Source organism: Scyliorhinus torazame, chromosome 6, assembly GCF_047496885.1.
Source record: "Scyliorhinus torazame isolate Kashiwa2021f chromosome 6, sScyTor2.1, whole genome shotgun sequence".
Taxonomy (NCBI): Eukaryota; Metazoa; Chordata; class Chondrichthyes; order Carcharhiniformes; family Scyliorhinidae; genus Scyliorhinus; species Scyliorhinus torazame.
This window is the reverse complement of record NC_092712.1, coordinates 141,525,781-141,546,359: the sequence shown is the minus strand read 5'-3', so window position 1 is coordinate 141,546,359 and position 20,579 is coordinate 141,525,781. Positions and strand designations below refer to the sequence as shown.

The 20,579-nt window shown below is 45.5% G+C and overlaps 1 protein-coding gene across 5 annotated transcripts in view; it reads left to right on the top strand.

Annotated features, from left to right (window-relative positions):
- LOC140425043 (tensin-3-like) overlaps positions 1-20,579 on the top strand; it is a 666,087-nt gene that overhangs the window by 466,016 nt on the left and 179,492 nt on the right. For all 5 annotated transcript variants that reach the window (XM_072508833.1, XM_072508834.1, XM_072508832.1 and 2 more), the window contains 3 exons: positions 5,515-5,627; positions 7,857-7,917; positions 8,077-8,152. In XM_072508833.1, the coding sequence (XP_072364934.1) occupies positions 5,515-5,627; positions 7,857-7,917; positions 8,077-8,152 (250 nt within the window). The remainder of the gene's footprint in view (positions 1-5,514; positions 5,628-7,856; positions 7,918-8,076; positions 8,153-20,579) is intronic.

Below are 20,579 nucleotides of genomic sequence, written 5' to 3'. Positions count from 1 at the left end.
ATGACTTGGAAGCATGACTTTAAACGATGCACACCATCCCAAGTTTGATTCGCAGTCTGTTACATAGAGTGACTTAGAATCTAGACCGCTGAAACACGCTAATTGGCATCCAACAGAACATTTTTTAAATGAAACTTGTAAATCAAAAAAACCCAAATAATTGAAATACAGTTAAGTTAATATAGTGGTGCAGCATCAACACTGCAGATATGTATGTGATAGTGAGTTAAACAGATACTGAGATCCTTTATTTAACAAACATCTGCTGAATGAACTTGCTGAATGCAATGACTAAAAAGCAAATCCAGGGAAATCTTATCGAATTTTGTTTGAGAGTGCTTTCGCTCTCCTCCTTCTCAATGTTTTTACTCGTCTATCGAAACATTGATGCTGAGGTACGATTCGATAGGTGTTGCCAGTCCTTTATACCTCAGCTGAATGATTCTCCTTGGGTGAACCTAGCAAGTTAATGTTGGAAGCCATTGTCATGTGAGAGTACCTTTAAGACATGGATGTTTAAGCAATGTACCTTTAAGAAAACAGTGATATCAGAGAGTGGGTGGAGCTGAGGTCAGGTCAGCCATTTTGTAGTTTAGTTTTGCAGTTGGAAAAAGAGCTTGTATGTGTCAGGGTGTTTCCAGAGAGCTGCAGTTTTAAAAAGCAGCTTGTGTGTTTCCAGAGTTTTGCAGTTTGGAGGAAAAGAGCTGGGTGTGTGTCTGTGTTTTGCAGTGAGCTGGATCTCTGTCATGAAAGACTATCTCTGGATCATTTGGGTGATTTAAACTTATAATAGTGAAACCTTTAACCTGATGTGATTTTGTTTCAAGATGTTAAGTCTCTTGGAAGTTTGAAGGAACATTTTAAGGAATTATTTACTGTTGCAATATTTTCTGAGTTATCTTTGAAGTAAGGGGTGTTAAGAGATCCAATGTTTATTTAAGATGTTAAGTTGAGTTCATGGAATAAACAGTGTTTTGTGTTTAAAAACCCACGTGTCCATAATTGTAATCCCACTCCGAGGGAAAAAGCTGTGTGCTAAGAAAAGCAACAAATCCATTAAAGGGAGAGGTTGGTTGAACTCCATGATACGTTTTGGGGTTCTGAAAACCCATCGCCCATAACACCATGTTCAACCATGCTGGATGGGAAAATGTAACATCAGTTGTATTTGATTCTGGCTATTCTACCAGAGCATGCTGCCTCACAGTCTGAAGATAATCTTTCATTACCCTTCTCATGCTAAAATGATGAGGGCAGTTGTAATGCCCCTATTGTTGCCACACCCGAGAGAAATCTCGGCATGGATGGAATCAAATCTGGAACCTGCTGTTGGGCAATGAGTTTTCATTTTTTTTTTTAATCAGTTGCGTTTGTAACCATGTTTAAATTTGATGCTCCATGTTTGCATATCAGGTTGTCATCTCCAAATAAAGTGAATAAATAAACTTTCAATAAATGAGCTATTTAAGAAAGCATGCTTACCTTGATAAAGGGTGCCTTTTCATCTTTGTAGTTGACTATTTTGAATGGATAGCTATCCCATTGAGTTATTTCAGACACAGCTGGAATTTGGAAGTGAAACTTCTGAAGGATTCCCTTGCTGAATAGATTGGATGTAGATTGTTTTGCTATGCCACTAAATTAAGTGCTGACAGGATGACTTAAGTGACCTCTTAAAGTACAGCATTGTTGCTATCACTCGTATGCCAATATTGGCAGAGGTAAGCCCAGCTTTGTGACATTGAAATAATTGGAGGATTGTGCATGCGTTTGAGTTGTGGGTTCCACCCTTTAATACAGCTCAACAGGTTCCATAGTTTGTTAAGTTTCGTATTCCAGAACTACTCACTATGTTAAATAATGTAAATGTGAAGGTCTTGGGCACTATTCTCCCCCCCCCCCCCACCACCACGCCGGGTGGGAGAATCGCCGGGGCGCCACGCGAATCGCGCCACGCAGCCCCGACTCCCACACGCGATTCTCCCACCCCCCATAAACCAGGCCGCTCGGAGAACCAGCGAGCGGCGATTCGCTGGCCGGATGGACCGAGCGGCCGCTACGACACGAAAGGTTCCCGCTGGTGCTGTCCACCCTGGTTGCTGCCGGCGGGAACTCTGCGGGAACGCTGGGGGGAAGGGAGGGGGATTCCTTCACCGGGGTGGCCTCCAATGGGGTCTGGACCGCGACTGGGGCCCACCGATCGGCGGGCCGGCCTCTTTCCCCCTCCCCCGGGCTTACCTCCATCCGGGCGCGGCCCCAGAACACCGGCTCCATGTTGGTGAGGGGCCGGCGTGCGTAAGACGTTCCCGAGGATGGCGTGGCCGAACTGCGCATGCGCAGGATTGGACTGCCCCAACTGCGCATGTGCGGGTTAGCGTGGCGCCCATTTGGCGGCGCGTAAGGACGCTGGAGCAGCGTGACCCTCTCCAGCGCCGTGCTGGCCACCTATGGGGGCTAGAATAGTTCGTGTCCGGGCTCTGTTTGCGCCGTAGTGAAACGCAACGCGTTCACGATAGCGCAAACACTTGGCCTCATTATCGGAGAATCGCACCCGATATTTTAGGCTATTAATATGAACATCATATTTAGTATATCTATTCAAAGTATAGGTATTTTTGTGATAATTAAGATGCTGGGGAATGGATAGTTAACATTTTAGGTCCCGAGACTCAGTTTCAAGCATGTCTGGATTGATTTCAGTGAAGCTATTTCTGCAGTGCACCCAAATCTCAAAAGAGCAGAATCAGAGTTGTTTTAAATTTCCCCACACTTGCCATTCTCTAGCTTCTCTAAGTGAGGATGCTAATTTAGTGTTATGCAGGGCAGTTTTGTGGTGCGGTGTGCTGTTTACCTACTCAGAAAGTGAGTTGAAACGATCAAACTCATTCGCATAAAAGCAATTCAGCTATCAGACTTTTATTCCAGTAATGCCATCAGAAAAAGAACCTTGCACTCAAATTGAATGCCCTTTGCACCAACCAGTACCTCTACACATATAGAGAAGTAATGTTAATGTTGACTGCCTGAAATGGTGCTCTGAAAGTTGACAGACTGCTTTTATAATGTAAGGATTGCTACTTAGCACTATTCTGGGGAAAACTGCATCACCCTTTAATTGGGCATTACAGTTTTTCTTTGCTAACTAACTAGTACATGTAAAGTCTATGCCCAGTCCAGTGAGGACTTCAAAGGAGAACTTGTCTTGGCAGTACATCAGAGAACAGTGGTCTTAGCATTGTGCCCTAGCTTATAAGGAAAATTTGACTCTTTGAAGATTATCGTGACATTTCTATACAGCATAAATCTAGAAGTTTGTTTATTTTATTCTCTATGCAGATGTATTATGATTATATTTCTAAATTTCTGAGTAATAGACATAATATTTTACAACGTTTTTTTTGTATTTTTAAGAAACCGAGAATGCATGTAGAAAAAACATTTTCAGACCCAGGCTTTCTGAATGGAGCACATCTCTGGTTTGGCAGGACCTCGGTGTCACTTGGTTTCCCACTGTCGTCCACCAACTTTCAAAACCTGGGCTGTTAACATGTTGAGGGTGGCTCCCTGGCACCCAAACTAGTCCTCGGAGGCCTGTGGCTGCTACTCTTGCATGCCGAGTGTGGCAGCACAGGTTGGGCACCTAAAAGATGCAAAACTTAATTTTAGTCCCTGATGCCCAACATGCCAAGGCCACAATATGTAGTGCTTGCATCTTCAAACAGAGCGTGTGTTGGAAACATAGTGAAGAGGATGCTTTCCCGAATTTACTTTGTATCTGCCTGCCCATAGCACTTTATGCTACTGTGCCCACCCTCCTCAGGTGGTTGCCAAGTATATTTCTGGCCCCATTTGCTCACGATCTGGCAGGCAACTGGCATGATGGGCCTGGGAAATGTAAGCTGGTGTTTATTTTAAAAATGTTAGATTTTGTGTCAGCAGCTGGGTGATTAATGTGACGCGAACCCAAGGGTAAATTGCTGAGAAATTCATGTTAATCTGGGTTTATTTTAACTTGATACTGAGTTAATGATTGCCTATGGGGACTAATTTCACTCTTTAAGCCTGGAAGATTTAGGCACAGATTGAAGCAATATGGATACTTGAAGAACAGGCAGCATTTTAGCAAAGCAGCTGTTCCACCCCCAGAAATGCGGTGCCCAATATAACACTGACTTCAGGCTTATCTGAAGCTGCACTGGAAGGCTCTGCACCTCATTGTCAGATCCCATCAACGACCAAGATTGAAAGGTCAATCATCAATAGCGTTTTGGAATATTCTGAACCAGCCTGATTCAGGCAACAAAGTATGAAGGCAGTGAGTTGTCTTGTAACTGTTTGCCTAAAGTCAAAGTTAAACCATGTTTTCATTTTCCAGTAAATGGAAATTCCCCAGATTGTAACTATTACTTGCTGGCTAATGATGCAAGTTTATATTTTTAGAGCCATCAAAAGGTTTTATTGCAACTGCACTCAAAGCAACACAGTCGTCTGCGAGATCGAAATGCTGAAATGGATCACAAAACTAGAAAAAGTTGATGAACATCTGGGGAGATTTGGCATTCTGGAAACAGTCTCAAAAATTCCCATTTAATTTAGCACCAATCGTTGTGTGAAGGGTCACAGTTGTGTCTTGGGGACGCACATTCTAAATTGGGTCACCAGTATCCATTCTGACAATACTGGAGCTTTTGTGCATTAATGATCTTATTGAATGGTGGAGTGTGCTTGAGGGGCCAAATGGCCTGCTGCTGCTCCTAATTTGTTCAATGGCATTTAGTGCATTTTGGTTGGAGCTCAAGTAATAAATCAGTGATTTTAAGTAAACTTCATAACTTACAGGGAAAACAGAAGGGTCCGTTGAAAACATGCTAAGTCCTTTTGGAACTGCACTAATGGTAACATAGCCTGTTACCACTTGAAAGGCTTTGACTCTCAAATATGACAATGAACCAGGATTTTGAAATAGGTTTTTGAAGGAAATGCATGTCCTGAGCAAGCACAGATCACAAATTTGGCGCACTCCCGGCTCCTAAAGTGATAATTTACAGCCAGCACATGTTAGAAATAAATTTGACATGACCACAGAAAAACTCTTACACGATAGCATTGAAGTAAACCATTTTTTATATTTGGTGTTCTCTTTTAGTGTAGTACTTATCGGTTTGTATCAATGTGTGTACTTTTACATTGGGCAAATATATATCAAAAGAAGAGAGTAAAAAGACCATCAGACCTATGAATTGGCCCCATACAGTCAGTGATGCAAGCTTGGGCATTGTTTACTATGCTCTTCATCTTCATTCCAATCACCTATACTTTATAACTGGAAGGGGCCTGTTTCCTCAAAAACTCATTCAGTTTCCTTGTATGTGGCTGTAGTGACTCTTTACCCAGTACATCTCTCAGCTGTTAATTTATGACATTCTAAGTACATACACTTTTGTTACTTGAAAGATTAAGAAAATAATAAGTGTAGCAGGTCAGACTAACTTTACAATGTGTTCTTCCCCTTAGGTATGTCCATTTTTTAAATGGTCTGCTGTCCGGTTCAGTGAAAATGAACACCACTCCCTTATTTCTGCACTTTGTCATTTTGCATGGCATTCCCAACTTTGATACTGGAGGAGGTAATACTTTGAAATAGGTGAAAAATGGGAAAATTGATATTGAATTTCCTAACTGTTAACGGGCAAGATAAGCCTCTTTTATTTTTTTCTGAGTCTCTGAATTGCCTCATTGGCATGATTATGTTATACTGTAGTTTGTGGTGCTGAAACGTCATGATTCATCAGCTGGTTTAGCCAGAATCAGTTGGACAGAACCAGTTGATTTCTCTTCAGAAAACTGTGTGCCGCCAAACTGAAGTTAAAAAAGATCAGACTAATTTTAGAAGTGTGATCAAAATGCAAAATCATTTTTGAGGTTTAAATGCGAAATATTCCTCACATGATGAATACTGGCAAAATTGATGATTGTCCTTCAACTAAATTAAAACACTGAAAGTACTATGAATGATGCTATTGCTTTATTCAAAGAAAGAAACATTTATCTAAAGTCTTGTCTGATTCTTCAGTATTATTGTAAAAATCCTGAGTTTGTCCTTAATTTGTTGAAACTAGTCACATCAAAGATCATGCAGATTCAAAATAACTTCTGTTGACTGACAAATGGAAAGTTTTGGAGCATTGCTCGTCCCTTACTTCTGACAACTGTGGAACTCTATATTGGGTCAGGAAACAGCAGATGCATGTTTCTCCTTCATTGTTGTCTAATCCTTATCTACCATGCATAGAAACTGTGGTAAATATTGCAGACTTGTAAAAGCATCTAGGGCTGAATTTGTTGGGTGTAGTGATCTGTATATCTGTATGTATACAGAGGGTTAATGTATAGACATAACAGCTAAGTAATCACTAGATGGCAGCAATAGAGATGGGTATAAAAAACAGACGCAAGCCGAGTTCCCGCCTCTTCGTGTGTGCAGTGACCAGAGGTAGAGAGAGATAGCTCAGAGTGCAGGGTTGTTAATCATAGTTAATTCATATTCAATCTTGTTTATTTAATATCTAGTATAAGTGTTGGAGAGAGAACAAACTCACAGTTTATTTGTTAACGTTACTCAATAAATTATTTGCTTTAATTGGATAACTAAATGAAATGAAATGAAAATCGCTTATTGTCACAAGTAGGCTTCAAATCAAGTTCCTGTGAAAAGCCCCTAGTAGCCACATTCCGGCGCCTGTTCGGGGAGGCTGGTACGGGAATTGAACCCGCACTGTTGGCCTGCCTGTCTGCTTTAAAAGCCAGCTATTTAGCCCTGTGCTAAACCAGCCCCTATGAGTGTTAATCAACATCAAGTAAAGGATCATCTTGGTAAGAAGCAAATGAGTAACATATAACATTGGGCATTCCAGCAGACATCTGTTCTGACTCTGGTGGGACCTGGAGACACTATATTCCTGACTTTTTCTGCACTTCTGACACCCCCAAACAAGGGATCCATCTTGAGAAGGAGGCAAGGCCAATAGCAGTGGCTCCCTTAGCTGGTTGTTCTGTATTCTTGTATCCAGTGTAGGTTTCAAAGCTGGCACACTGGGCCCAGGCATTGAAAAATTACACTGGGGTTTCTAGCATGTATGGCAGGAGGGCCAAGATCTGCTCCAAGTTGTGTAGGCAGCACTTTGCCGGCCCCATGCAGTGCAGCTGCTTTCCTCCTTATCCCACCCTGGCTGGGCCTTTTATTGAGAGTGCTGGTGCTCAAGATTGTGACGCAAGTGCCAGGATTGTAGCCAGTGCAAATTTGGAGCTTTTGTCTCTAAATCATATTTTGTGTGTCTAGGAAGAGAAATGAATCTTTTCACGAGAATGAGGAAACAAATGGCGGGGTGGCGCAGCGGTTAGCACTGCTGCCTCACGGCGCTGATGACCCGGGTTCGATCCCGGCCCCGGGTCACTGACCGTGTGGTTCGTACATTCTCCCCATGTCTGCATGAGTCTCACCCCCACAACTCAAAGATGTGCAGGGTAGGTGGATTGGCCACGCTAAATTGCCCTTTAATTGGGAAAAAAAAAATTGGTTACTCTAAATCTTTAACAAAAAAGAGGAAACAAATGACCTGTCAATTTTTTTAAAAATTGCTCATTGAGCGCAATAATTTATTTTGCAAAAATCCTATTTCGGGTATTGTGCGTTAAGTAACCATTCCTTTGCAAAACTAATTCGATGGACAGAAGATAATATCGATTATTATGGTTAAAAGCAGTATATACTTATCCATGCTCTTTAACATTTCACTTACTGCAGGCAAACAATATCAAAAGTTTTAAATGCAAGAAATTCTCACTTTTTCTTTTAGTTTGTCGCCCATTTCTAAAGATTTACCAAGCAATGCAACCAGTCTACACATCAGGAATCTAGTAAGTTTTACATTTACAATTGTAAATCTTATTACTTTTCAGATTTAGTATTGTCACCCTTGTGTAAAAGTCACTGACATGGCAGGGTGGATGGCCCCTTTCTGTGTTGTGAAATAATTATATGATTCTGTAACATCTTTCATTTTCCATTTTTTTCAGTAATGTTGGGCCAGAAAATCAAAGCAGAATTTGCATTTCGATCGAGCCAGCCCAGCTGCTAAAAGGTGATATCATGGTAAGTTTTGTGGACAAGAATTGTGGACAAAATTCTAGCTCATGGAATAAAATGGAAGGCCGGCACTTGCATAAGAAATTATCTGAATGACAGGAAACAGAGTAGTGATAAATAGTTGTGTTTCAGATTGGAGAAAGGTTTGTAGTGGAGTTCCCCAGGGGGTCAATGTTGGGACCCTTGCTCTTCCTGATGTATATTAATGACCTAGACTGTGATGTGCTGCGCATGATTTCAAAATTTGCAGATGCCAGGAAGTTTGGAAGCATTGTGATGAGGATAGTCTTCAACTTCAAAGGAGCATAGACATGTTGGCGGATTAGGTAGACAAGTGGCAGATGAAGTTCAACACCTAGAAGTGTGAGGTGATTCAATTTGACAAGAAGAATATGGAGAGACAGTATAAAATAAAGGGAGAAACTCGAAAGGAGGTGCTGGAACAGAGGGACTTCAGTGTATATGTGCAGAAGTCATTGAAGATGGCAGGGAATGGTGAGAGAGCACCTAATAAAGGATACAATATCTTGGGGGTTTGATTAAAAGGTGCATTGAGTACAAGAGTAAGGAGGTCATGTTGAACTTGTATAATACACTAATTAGGCCTAACCTGGAGCACTGCATCTGGTTCCGGGCACCATACTTAAGAAACAATGTTGAAGCATTGGAGAGTGTACAGAGGAGATTCACAAGAATGATTCCAGGGATAAATAACTATCGCTATGAGGATAGATTAGAGAGTTTTATTTGGAGGAAATAAGTCTTGAGCAGTGACTTGATGGAGGTATTCAAGATCCTAAGGGGTATGGACAAGGTAAATAGTGAGAGATTGTTCCCACTGGAGAACATAAAGGACTAGAGGGCACAGATTCAAAATAACGGGCGGAAGGAGTAAAAGTGATGTGCGAGGGGGGAATAAAATATCCAGAGGGTGGTTGGAGTCTGGAACAAACGTTCTGAGAGGGGTATGGAAGCAGGTTCAATCAAGATATTCAAAAGAGAATTGGATTGCTATCTGAAAAGAAAGAATGTGCAAGGTTACGGGGATATGGCAGCGGAGTGGGATGAAATAGAGTGCTCTTCCAGGGCTGCATGGTAGCGCAAGTGGATAGCACTGTGGCTTCACAGCGCCAGGGTCCCAGGTTCGATTCCCCGCTGGGTCACTGTCTGTGCGGAGTGTGCACGTTCTCCCCGTGTTTGCGTGGGTTTCCTCCGGGTGTTCCGGTTTCCTCCCACAGTCCAAAGACATGCAGGTTAGGTGGTTTGGCCATGATAAATTGCCCTTCGTGACCAAAAAGATTCAAAGGGGTTATTGGGTTATGGGGATAGGGTGGAAGTGAGGACTTAAGTGGGTCGGTGCAGACTCGATGGGCCGAATGGCCTCCTTCTGCACTCTATGTTCTATGTAATCAGTACAGGCTTATGGCCAAATGGCCTCCTGTAAAGATTCTGGTCTGGATACTCTGATTTTGAGGCTGTGTCCATAGGGTCTTGGCGTTTTACATGGGACAAATCAGCGCAGCCCCAGCACCGATCCTCCAAGCGCGCCACATAAAATGCCCGGCCTCCACGAAATAAACGGGCGTAGTATTGCCAGATCCGTGGCCGTGCATGTGCACGGCGACAACCTGCAGCGGTCGCGCCATACAACAAGGCGCCAGCCATGCGTGGACCCGACCTGCCAAATAGTGCCACCCGCCACCAGGTCCCCAGCCCTCGCCGAAGCCCCCCCCAGCCAGCAGCACGCTCCGCCCGACTGTGGCAGCACGGGACACAGTCCGCAGCCGCCATGCCGGATTCCTGACCACTGAGACCACACGTCAACCGCGCGGTCAGGACGGAGCATTGGGGGACCGTCTTCAGGTGACGTTCTGAGGCCGTCCCAACAGCGTGTGCCGCGATGATGCTGTTTTGGATGGGGCGGAGCATGCGCAACCTGCGTAAAACAGGCGCCGCCCTGGTTCGGTCGTAAAAATGGATTCTCCGTCCGGTCGCCAATTATGTAATCGGTGTCGGGAAATTGGAAATCCCACCCTCTGAGCCATCAATATTAAGAATAGTGGCAATATCATGAAAGCAAACATTAGCACAAGGAAACTTTCCTACATTTTGGAAAGAACTGGATGAAAGCATGTTATAATTATTCGTACTACGTGCACAATAGCGGGACTTGTGGATTTGTGCTTTTAAGTTTGCAACTATTAGGATTCTTAATATTTGCATTGGAAGGTTGCAAGTTTCTTCATTTACTGGTTTCTACCTTGGCCCAACAGAGAAGCTTACAGACTTGCTCGCTGGCTTCTGACATGCATCATTGGCCCCTCTCCTTTCAGTTCTTTCCCTTCCCGTCCCCACAGAGAGTAGCTTGACCCTTCAGCTCACGACACAAAAGTATGACTGAGATAATGAAGTCATTGTGCCTTTGTCTGCCCGGTGTCTGAATAATTTATAATGAGACAAGGATTAAATATTAAACCTTAGTTGATTGCATTGTAACTTACTTTCCTACTCCTACTACACCACAGTTTTGCCACAACACCCTTCCCATTCTCAACACACCCCTTCAGAGCTTCCAAGCACCATTACCTCCCTGTGCCCTGAAATGCCACAGATCCATTTTCAGTGCTCCCAGATCCTCAGATGTCTGAATTCTCTCCCAGCCCATGATTCCAGATCCCAACTCACAGGGCTATCCTCCCGACAGCATAAACCAATGCAATCTGTCTCCTCTTTCTGATGCTGCAATACGGAGAACCGACATCCTATTCCTTTTTACCGGCAACATGGAATATCTTCTCGACCATACTCCTTTGAATCTTGTGCTTAAAAATGTAGCTGATAACTTTAGATCTATAATTAGCCTAAATTAAAATAGTAATCAAGGCTACTTGACTTGCTCAATCACTGTGACTCAGTGACACTGATGCTGTGTTGTACATTGGTTAAAATAATGCATTGCATGACTCACTATCTTAAAAAAGAATGTCACAGCCACAATAAAATATGTACACACACAATTTGCTGGACATTTTTTCACATCTGTTGTGTTATACAACAGCCAATGATAGCACCACCCTAACAGGGTAGGGGAGGTAACTGAACTCATCAACCAGACTTGTCTCAGTAAATGTAATCACTTGATTAGATGGAGGCAGGGTCAACTGAGGCTTTCAATTGGGAATTGTGTTCTTCACTGAAAAAGAAAAGAATTGCAGGGGTCTGGGGGGGGGGGGGCGGGGGGGGGGGGGGGGGGGGAAATGTCACTAAACTTCTTCAGAGGACCAGCACAAACACAACAGGCCCAATGACCTCCTCTGTACTGTAACCATTCTGTGATTATAAACCATTTATTTATTTGATGGTCGCGTGAACAGTCCTGCTCTCCATGTTATAAAAAGGATATAAAACACAGGGGGAAAAGCAGGAAAAATGTATTATAATGTTATCGGAATTGATCCAGAAAGACTGAACAGGCTGGGCTTTGTGTCTCAAAAGCATACTGAGCTGTGGCCTGATGGCGGCGATCTAAGATGATCAAAGTGATAGGATTGATGTTGAGAAGACATATTGTGGGTGAGTCCAAAACTAGGGGCTATAAATACTAGATAGTCACTGATAAATCAAATAGGGAATTCAGAAAATGCTTTTCACTCGGGATATGAATAGAATGTTGATATAGCCACCACAAGGGGTTTTTGAGGTAAATAGCATGGATACATTTAAGAGGAAGCTAGATAAATATATGACTGAGTAAGGGACAATAGGGAATGTTAATGGGGCCAGGTGAAGTAGAGTGGGAGAAGGCTCATGTGGAGCTTCAAACACCAGTGTGGACTTGTTTCTTTGCTGTAAATACTATGCAATAATAGTATCAAGATTTAACCACCTCATATTTTTATTACCCTGAAAAAAGTACTGTGATTCTTCCTGTGTTATAAAACAGCACAAGATTTCCAAATGTTGCAGCCTATTTATTCCCATTACCTTGCAGAAAGGACACAGGATAATCCTTAATTACAGCTTTGTGTTTTCTTGGCCTTCCTCCAGCTCTGACCAATGACAGCACAATCTTACCACACTTATTTGTTTCCCATATGTGGAATTTGTTCAACTATTTAGCATGATGGAATCCGCATTGGCCTAGCTGTATCAAGGGAAAAGGCCTTAGTGTACTGCTGGATAATTGTAAACTTGAGGATTATATATACAGACTCATAAAAACAATTTGGCTAAGTTCTACATGAAAAGCTATTTGCTAAGCGTAAAGTTTGGAGATTCAGAGTAAACCTTGGGAATAGATCAGAAACTGGCTTGGTGTTGGGTGAAGGTGTTGAGTTTGGGTAGGGTGCTCTTTCCAAGAGCCGGTGCAGACTCAAAGGGCCGAATGGCCTCCTTCTGCACTGTAAATTCAATGATAATCTATGATTAATCTAGGACAAAGGTTCGGCACAACATCGTGGGCCGAAGGGCCTGTTCTGTGCTGTATTTTCTATGTTCTATGGCTGATGGCTAGGAATCAGTAGATATGTCAGAAGAGTTAATGCAAGGGAAGAAATTGATTTGGAGACGACACCTCGGGAGTTACAAAATAAGCTCAAGAAAATAACCAGGATTTTTCTTCCAGGAAGCAATATGTCTAAAATTTAGCAGAGTGGCTTTGGGCCTCTCTGGCTGATCCCATCAGATTTTCTGGGCTTCGGTTTCCAAAAGAATTCCTACTAGCCCTCGTCGACACACCAGTGAATGGAATGGGGGAGTTAGCTGCTGTTACTGAATTCAGCTGTGTGCAGACCTTAATGGGCACTTAGCTTTGAAGAACGCAAAAGGAATTTGGAACTTTGATTAGGAAGGAAAATTATTTTATTCTGAATGAATGTACTTGTGGCCCATGTACTGTCACTGCCTTGCAAGATCACTCTGTGCTTATCACATTATTTTAATGGCTTTCAAGCAGCATCTGATTCTGCTCGTCTCTTCCCAGATTAAAAAGAAGCTCTTTCCTTGGCTGGAGATTCTAAGACTAGGGTTTGTAGTCTTAGGATAAGGGGGTTTGACTGTTTACAACTGATATGAAGAGAAACATTTTATTCTTTTGGAATTCTCCGCTTCTAGAGAGCTGTGGGTTGTCCAGTTGTTGAGTATATTCAAGTCTGAGATCTGTATATTTTTGGGTGCTAGGGGATAGAGGGTTATGGGATAGGGCAGGAAAATAGAGTGGAGATTGAGGATCAATGATGATAAAAGGTGGATTAGGTTCGAGAGGCCATTTGGCCTACTCCTATTTTTTTCATAGTCTTAAGTGGGTGGATGGACCCATTATTACTAACAGTGGAAATGCAAAAATGTGGAGGAATCCGGGCAGCACGGTGGCGAAGTGGTCAGCACTGCTGTATCACGGCGCCGAGGTCCCAGCTTTGGTGGATTTTGCACATTCTCCCCGTGTTTGCGTGAGTTTCACCCCCACAACCCAAAGATGTGCAGGGTAGGTGGATTGGCCATGCTAAATTGCCCCTTAATTGAAAAATTGGGCACTCTAAACTTACTTAAACAAAAGTGGAGGAATCCGACATAATAAGTTCCTCTTCTGAGCCGAAACAAACATGGCCACTTTACTATCTGTTTCATTACTATGTTGAAATTAAGACCATTTTCTCTTATACAGGCATCCAACACATCTGCAATGTCTTCTGGAAGTCAAATCTTTCTCTGTTCCTCAAAATTGTTGAGGTCCTAATCTCTTTATTTTCTTCTTCTTCCAAACAGTAAGACCCAGATTTTCATTCCTGGGTTAGGCTCAAAGAGACTGGGGAGTTCCTGGCTCCGCTAACCCAACTTTAAAAATGGCTGACTGAACTTCCAATTTTGGGTCTGGGGGGAATAAGCTCAAATACAGGTTTGGGCAGGTAACCCCGGATGTAGTGAGAGGTTGGAGACCGGCCTAGTGCTGATCAGGCAACTCAGACACAGATAAAAGGTGGGCCTTCAAAAAGACCCATTTGAGAGGTAGGTTGTCAATGGTGACATTCCTGTGCCTCATCCTTGTCTTGTCTGGTAAGTGTCAAGCTGTAAATGTTGTCCAACTATTGGATGACCCTGGAAAGAATCACCCATCTTAGACTTTCCCTTTGGGAGAATTGTCATTGTTGCTGCCTTATCGAAGTGCACAATACTGAACCACTGAAAGAATGGACTGAGTCCACAAGGCATAGTCATGGAGATGGCACTGTCTTGCCACCACTACCTGGTACAGTTAACATGCAGCCATGCAGTGAGCTGCCAGGACTGAGTGGGTGATTAACAGTGCCATGCTAGTTAACCCATCCACTTGCCCTCCTGCCACTCATCGATCAGGATGTGCCCACACTTGACCAGGTCCCTCTCAGCTGCACACTATCACAGCATAACAATGTGACGAAGGGGGTGATTTCCAATCATGGTTACAGAGCACACCATGCTGCCTTGGAATCACAACTGTATCATGCAAGGCACCAAGCTTTTGCTCAGAGCTGTTTTCTCCAGCAGACCTGACCAGTATTCACTGGTGATGTGGTGAAAATGGTTAGTGCATGTAAGCACACAAAAGTGAATGAACGCATTATAATTTTATTGGCTCATGGTCCTTTTCACCGTACATTTTTCTTGATAGAATGTCACATGGGTGAAGGGATAAGTCCAGCTGCCTCGTGCCTTCCTGACCAGGATTGTCACATTTTTGTGGAAGAGGAGACCAGTCCTCTCCCAAGCTGGCCACTGTAATTCATCTACAGCAGCTAAGGAAGCCCAGGTTCAAACGGCTGCAGTGAGGACAGCGGGTGATCATCAGCGCTCCTGCATTCAGTGCAGGAAAAGGTTTAATATCCTGCTGTGTTCCAACAAGGTGAGGAGCTTGGCTCATCCAGACACAGTTCCAAAGGGGAGTGCAAGCTGCAACTAAAGTGCAAGACCTGACACACACTCTGCTTCAGCTTGGAGGCTTTTATGTGTACACAGCTTATGTAAGTGTGGCCAGAACACATGTGACTGAGCTCTGTGAGTCACAGAGGCACTGAAGAGCAATATCCCTCCATGCACTATATCTCAGACTAACATCAGTTCATGATATAGATGCAGCCGAAAAGAGTGAGATGGCCCAGACTGGGGTGGGTCAGCCCGGCTGAGATGCAGACCATTGAACAGACGGTCATGGAGATTACCAGGGTGCCTGAACGTCTGTCTGTTGGTGATGGTGAATCATTGTGAGCAAATGATAAAGGCGGTGTTGAAATCACCTTGTCACATGGTGGAGGTTGTGATGTCAGTTCACTGAGCACAAGAGAATGTTGGAATGAGAGGGAGTGCATGGATAGGGTCGTGTCATGAGGGCAGTGTGAGCATGGTTCAGGAAATTACATGTGTTATAGCGTACTTTCACAATGAGAGAGGTCATATCTGAAATTCTTGTGTCTCATACAGGTCGCAGCTCTAATCCTTCACCCACCTCCAGCCCTTGCGGACCTGACCATCCCTCAGGCTTCCAAAGGAAGAGGTGATATCTGAGCAGGCAGCATCACATCATACTAGCCCACGCTCCCATAACTCAGATGTCAGCACATCAGAAGGATGTAGCGCATGTAAAAAGTTGATAATCACCATACTAAAGTGCAGAAGGGGGTGATGGAGACATCTGTGCACAGCCCGCCCCCCCCCCCCCCCCCCCCCCCCGGACAGGAATGCGGAGGGATGAATCATGCTTTGGGGTACAGTATTTAGATGGTCTCCAGCAAATGTGGGACGTCTGGTGGGGTTACCTGAGGCAGTGGGAGCTCTCAGACTGTGATTAGAGGGGTCCATCACTGTCAAGAGCTGTACATTGCCCCGGGGAGGGCTCAACCGCATGAGCTCTGACTAAGAGAGATTGGTCAATCTCATGGGGAGACATGTGCAGTAGCACTCGGACTGGACGCAAGAGAAGAGTCTCAGCCAGGAAAGGGTACAAACCTCCCTCAGTAAGCTGAATCACTCCGCACAGTGTATGAGCACTCACATCCAAGGAATCCATGAGGAACTGCGTACCCTTAACACACTGTTGGCCCAGTGGTTGCTGGAATGGCGACTGCTGAAAACCAGCAGCCAGCCCCATCAATCCAACCTGAAGGCCAACATAGAGCAATGGAGGTAATTGAGGAGGGTGAGAACTCCCCAACACCCTCATCTTCCTCCACCTCCCCAGCCCCCCTGCCAGAGTCCTCGTCTGCTGCACATGTGCCCGTAACCATGGCTGCCAATGAAGAAATGCAGAGACCGAATTCTGAAGCAAATCCCCAATGGGAGCTTGCACAGCGACGAGTATTCATCATAGTTACATTTTCATTTTGTATATGGAACATTTGAACACTTGTTGAATGTATTTACTTTCACTTGTACATTACATTGTGTGTGTTTGTACACCAGAGAGCTCAAAAAGAATGGTAACATTATTAAGGGCATTGTTACAAATAATAATGAGGGCGGCATGCTGAGGTCGATGTGCAGTCAACAAGATTAAGGTTATTGGCCATTTGTGATTCATTCGAGGGCTGCTTCTTCCCTGCTCCAGCAAATAGATTTCAGAGCTCAAAGGTTCAAACACTTGAGATGTTTTTTGTATCTTTCATTGTCCATCCAAGCTTGATTTAAGGGAAGCTCAATGATCAGACTCCATGAGGAAATGCTGGGAAACAGTTTCATCATAAGCATGAGTTCTGGGTGCAAGGCATTTACCCACACTGCAGTGTTATAATAATATAATCTTTATTATTGTCACAAGTAGGCTTACATTAACACTGCAACGAGGTTATTGTGAAAATCCCCTAATCGCCACACTCCGGCGCCTGTTCGGGTTCACAGAGGGCGAATTCAGAATGTCCAATTCACCTAACAAGCACGTCTTTCAGGACTTGTGGGAGGAAACCAGAGCACCCGGAGGAATCCCATGCAGACACGGGGAAAACGTGCAGACAGTGACCCAAGCCGGGAATGGAACTTTGGACCTTGGCACTGTGAAGCAACAGTACTAACCACTGTGCTACCGTGCCGCCCATTGACCTATACATTGGCCAAGGTGTAGGCTTTGCAGCTCAGGAGGTCATGTATCATGCAGGTAACATTGGACATCTGCTGTCCCAGTACTTTGGCTGCATTTGCACTCCAGATGTCACAGGATGTGCTTTGTGCAGTAGGTAGAGGTCTATGGAAAGTCACATGTGACTTCCATGTCAGAAACTGGACCATTGGCTGGAATTGATGATGCACAAATTCTATCAAAGAGTTGCACAGTTATGGGCCCCTCATGAGCATGTTCCTGATCTGCCTGTATGCTACAGCTTACAATCCTGTTAGCCTGTATAGGGTTTGTAGTCTAATGTCGTGTCACACTCAGCATTGTGGGAATGATTTGATTATGAACAATTTTGTGGCATGGGCCTATTATTTACAATCATTGGTGTCCATGTGATGGAGCCAGGTTGTGAATGGCTTATTACCATCCGTCTTTGCAATATGATGAACCCATGTGCGAACCTCACACTCGTGGATGAAGGCTTTGTTGTGACCACAAGTCACCTGTGCATTAACTGAGTAGAACAGCCTTGGACAAAGGTGTCCGCATGTTGAGTAAGGTTCTTTGTGGAAACATGGGTGCGATCCACACCCAGCCCCTGAGGGAAGCATGTTGATGGAGCAACGGCCATGGTTGTCTGCATCTGGAGCACCAAATCTGTAGGGAATTTAAGGTGACTCTCCCACCTGAGTAAACAAGGCCTAGATCTTAATGTATCTGTGTGCTGCTGACTGGGATATACCAGGCAGGTCTCCTGATGATCCCTGAAATGACCCTGAGGCATAGAAGTTGAGAGTGATGGTTAACTTCTCAGTCATTGGCAGGACATGGGTTGATGGCTTGTGATTGGTGTGGACTAAGTTACATATGTCTGTCACCACATCATGGCTTAGCCTCAGATACCTTTGGCAATGGTTCTCTGTCATATTCAAGTAAGGTACTCCAGGTCTGTATATCCTTCCCACAGGGAAGCGCCCCTCTTGTTCCTTGGTGCGCGGGCAGTTGCCTTTCCACCTTGACCTTCTGGCCTCTGGCTGCTCACTGCGACTGGCGTCTGAGGCCTCTCTGTGCAAGACTTCCATGCCCTTCTGTGTTCCTTCATATGAAGCGCTGCGCACTCTTTTCCAGCACAAAGTTCTTACTGGCGCCTGGGTGCAAGAACCAGCAGGAACAAAAATAATTGCCCTGACAGAGCAGGAAGCCCACCATCTTATGCACTTGGGTTAAGGGAAGGCGGTGGGAATTTGTTTTGTGTCAGTTCTGGGCTGTGAATAAAATTGTGAAGTAAATTCCACAGGAGGACTTTCGGTTGCGGCTATGCGGAGCAAAGCCGCACAAATCGGCAGCTCCCGCGAAGACGGACTTTCGGGCTCGATAGAAGAGCCCCAACGGGATTTTTTACACAGCCAACCCGTGGGGAAGAGAGGAGAGAGGTCCCCCACTAACCTGTATGGACCGGACCCTCAGCGTAACGGCCAAAAAAAACGGCACTGGAGCAGCGGGAGAAGAAGGGTAAAATAAACAAAATGGCGGCGGCCGGGGACAAAGAAGAGATGCAAGAATTCATTAAGTGCTGCTTCGAGGAGCTGCGCAAGGAGGTGGTGGCGCCGATGCTGGCATTAATTGAAGGACTTGGTGCAACCCAGAAAGCCCACGAGGTGAAGATCCACGAGATCCAGGACAAAGTGAGTGAGAATGAGGACGAGCTCTTGTGCCTGGCGGTGAAAGTGGAGCGGCACGAGGCGCTACACAAGACGTGGGCGGGAAGACTCGAAGACCTGGAGAACAGGTCGAGGAGAAACAATTTGAGGATCCTGGGTCTCCCAGAAGGAGTGGAGGGGGCCGACGCCGCGGCATATGCGGGCACGATGATCGGGGCGCTGATGGGCGCGGAGGCCCCCCTGGGGTTACTGGAGCTGGAAGGGGCGCACCGGGTGCTGGCGAGGAAGTCCAAAGCAAACGAGCCACCAAGGGCAATGGTGGTGAGATTTCAACGGTTCACAGATAGAGAGAGGGTTCTGAAATGGGCCAAGAAGGAGCGGAGCAGCAAGTGGGACAATGCTGAGATTAGAATATACCCGGACTGGAGCACGGGGGGACAGGGTTTCTGCTGCACTGGCCGAAAGGGAATGGGACACAGAAGAGGTGGCCGGGACGGAGGTGAGGGAGACGCGGACACGGGACTGGCCCAGAAAAGGAGATGGCTAGTCGGCGGGTGGGGGGGGGGAGCCCCTCCAATCCGGCTGATAACGTGGAACGTGAGGGGCCTGAACGGACCGGTGTAGAGGGCTCGAGTGTTCGCGCACTTGAAGGGACTGAAGGTAGACGTGGCTATGCTCCAAGAGACACACCTGAAGGTGGAGGACCAGGTTAGGTTAAGAAGGGGATGGGTAGGACAGGTATTTCCCTCGGGACTGGACGCGAAAAACAGAGTGGTGGCAATTCTGGTGGGAAAACATGTGTCATTTGCGGCCAAGACTATCGTAGCGGACAATGGAGGGAGATACGTGATGCTGAGTGGTAGGTTGCAAGGGACGTGGGTGGTGTTGGTAAATGTATACGCCCCGAACTGGGATGATGATGGATTTATGAAATGCATGTTGGGGCGCATTCCGGACCTGGAGGTAGGAGGACTGATAATGGGAGGGGACTTCAACACAGTGCTGGACCCAGCACTAGACCGCTCCAGATCAAGGACGGGAAAGAGGCCGGCGGCGGCCAGAGTGCTCAGGGGGTTTATGGACCAGATGGGGGGAGTGGACCCATGGAGGTTCACAAGACCGCGGGCCAGGGAATTTTCTTTCTTCTCCCGTGTGCACAAGGCATACTCCCGGATAGACTTCTTTGTGCTGGGCAGGGCGCTCATCCCGAGGGTGGAGGGGACGGAGTATTCGGCCATAGCCGTTTCGGACCATGCCCCGCACTGGGTGGAAGTGGGGCTGGGAGAGGAGAGGGACCAACGCCCGCTGTGGCGGATGGATGTATGACTGTTGGCAGATGAGGTGGTGTGTGGTAAGGTAAGGGGGTGTATTGAAAGGTACTTGGAGGCCAACGACAACGGGGAGGTGCGAGTGGGGGTGGTATGGGAGGCGTTGAAGGCGGTGATCAAGGGAGAGCTAATCTCCATCAGGGCTCATAGGGAGAAGACAGAGGGCATGGAAAGGGAGAGGTTAGTAGGGGTGATTTTGCGAGTGGACAGGAGATACGCAGAGGCCCCGGAGGAAAGATTACTTGGGGAAAGGCAACGGCTCCAGACGGAGTTTGACCTGTTGACCACGGGGAAGGCGGAGGCACAGTGGAGGAAGGCGCAGGGGGCGACCTACGAGTACGGGGAAAAGGCCAGTCGGTGCTGGCACA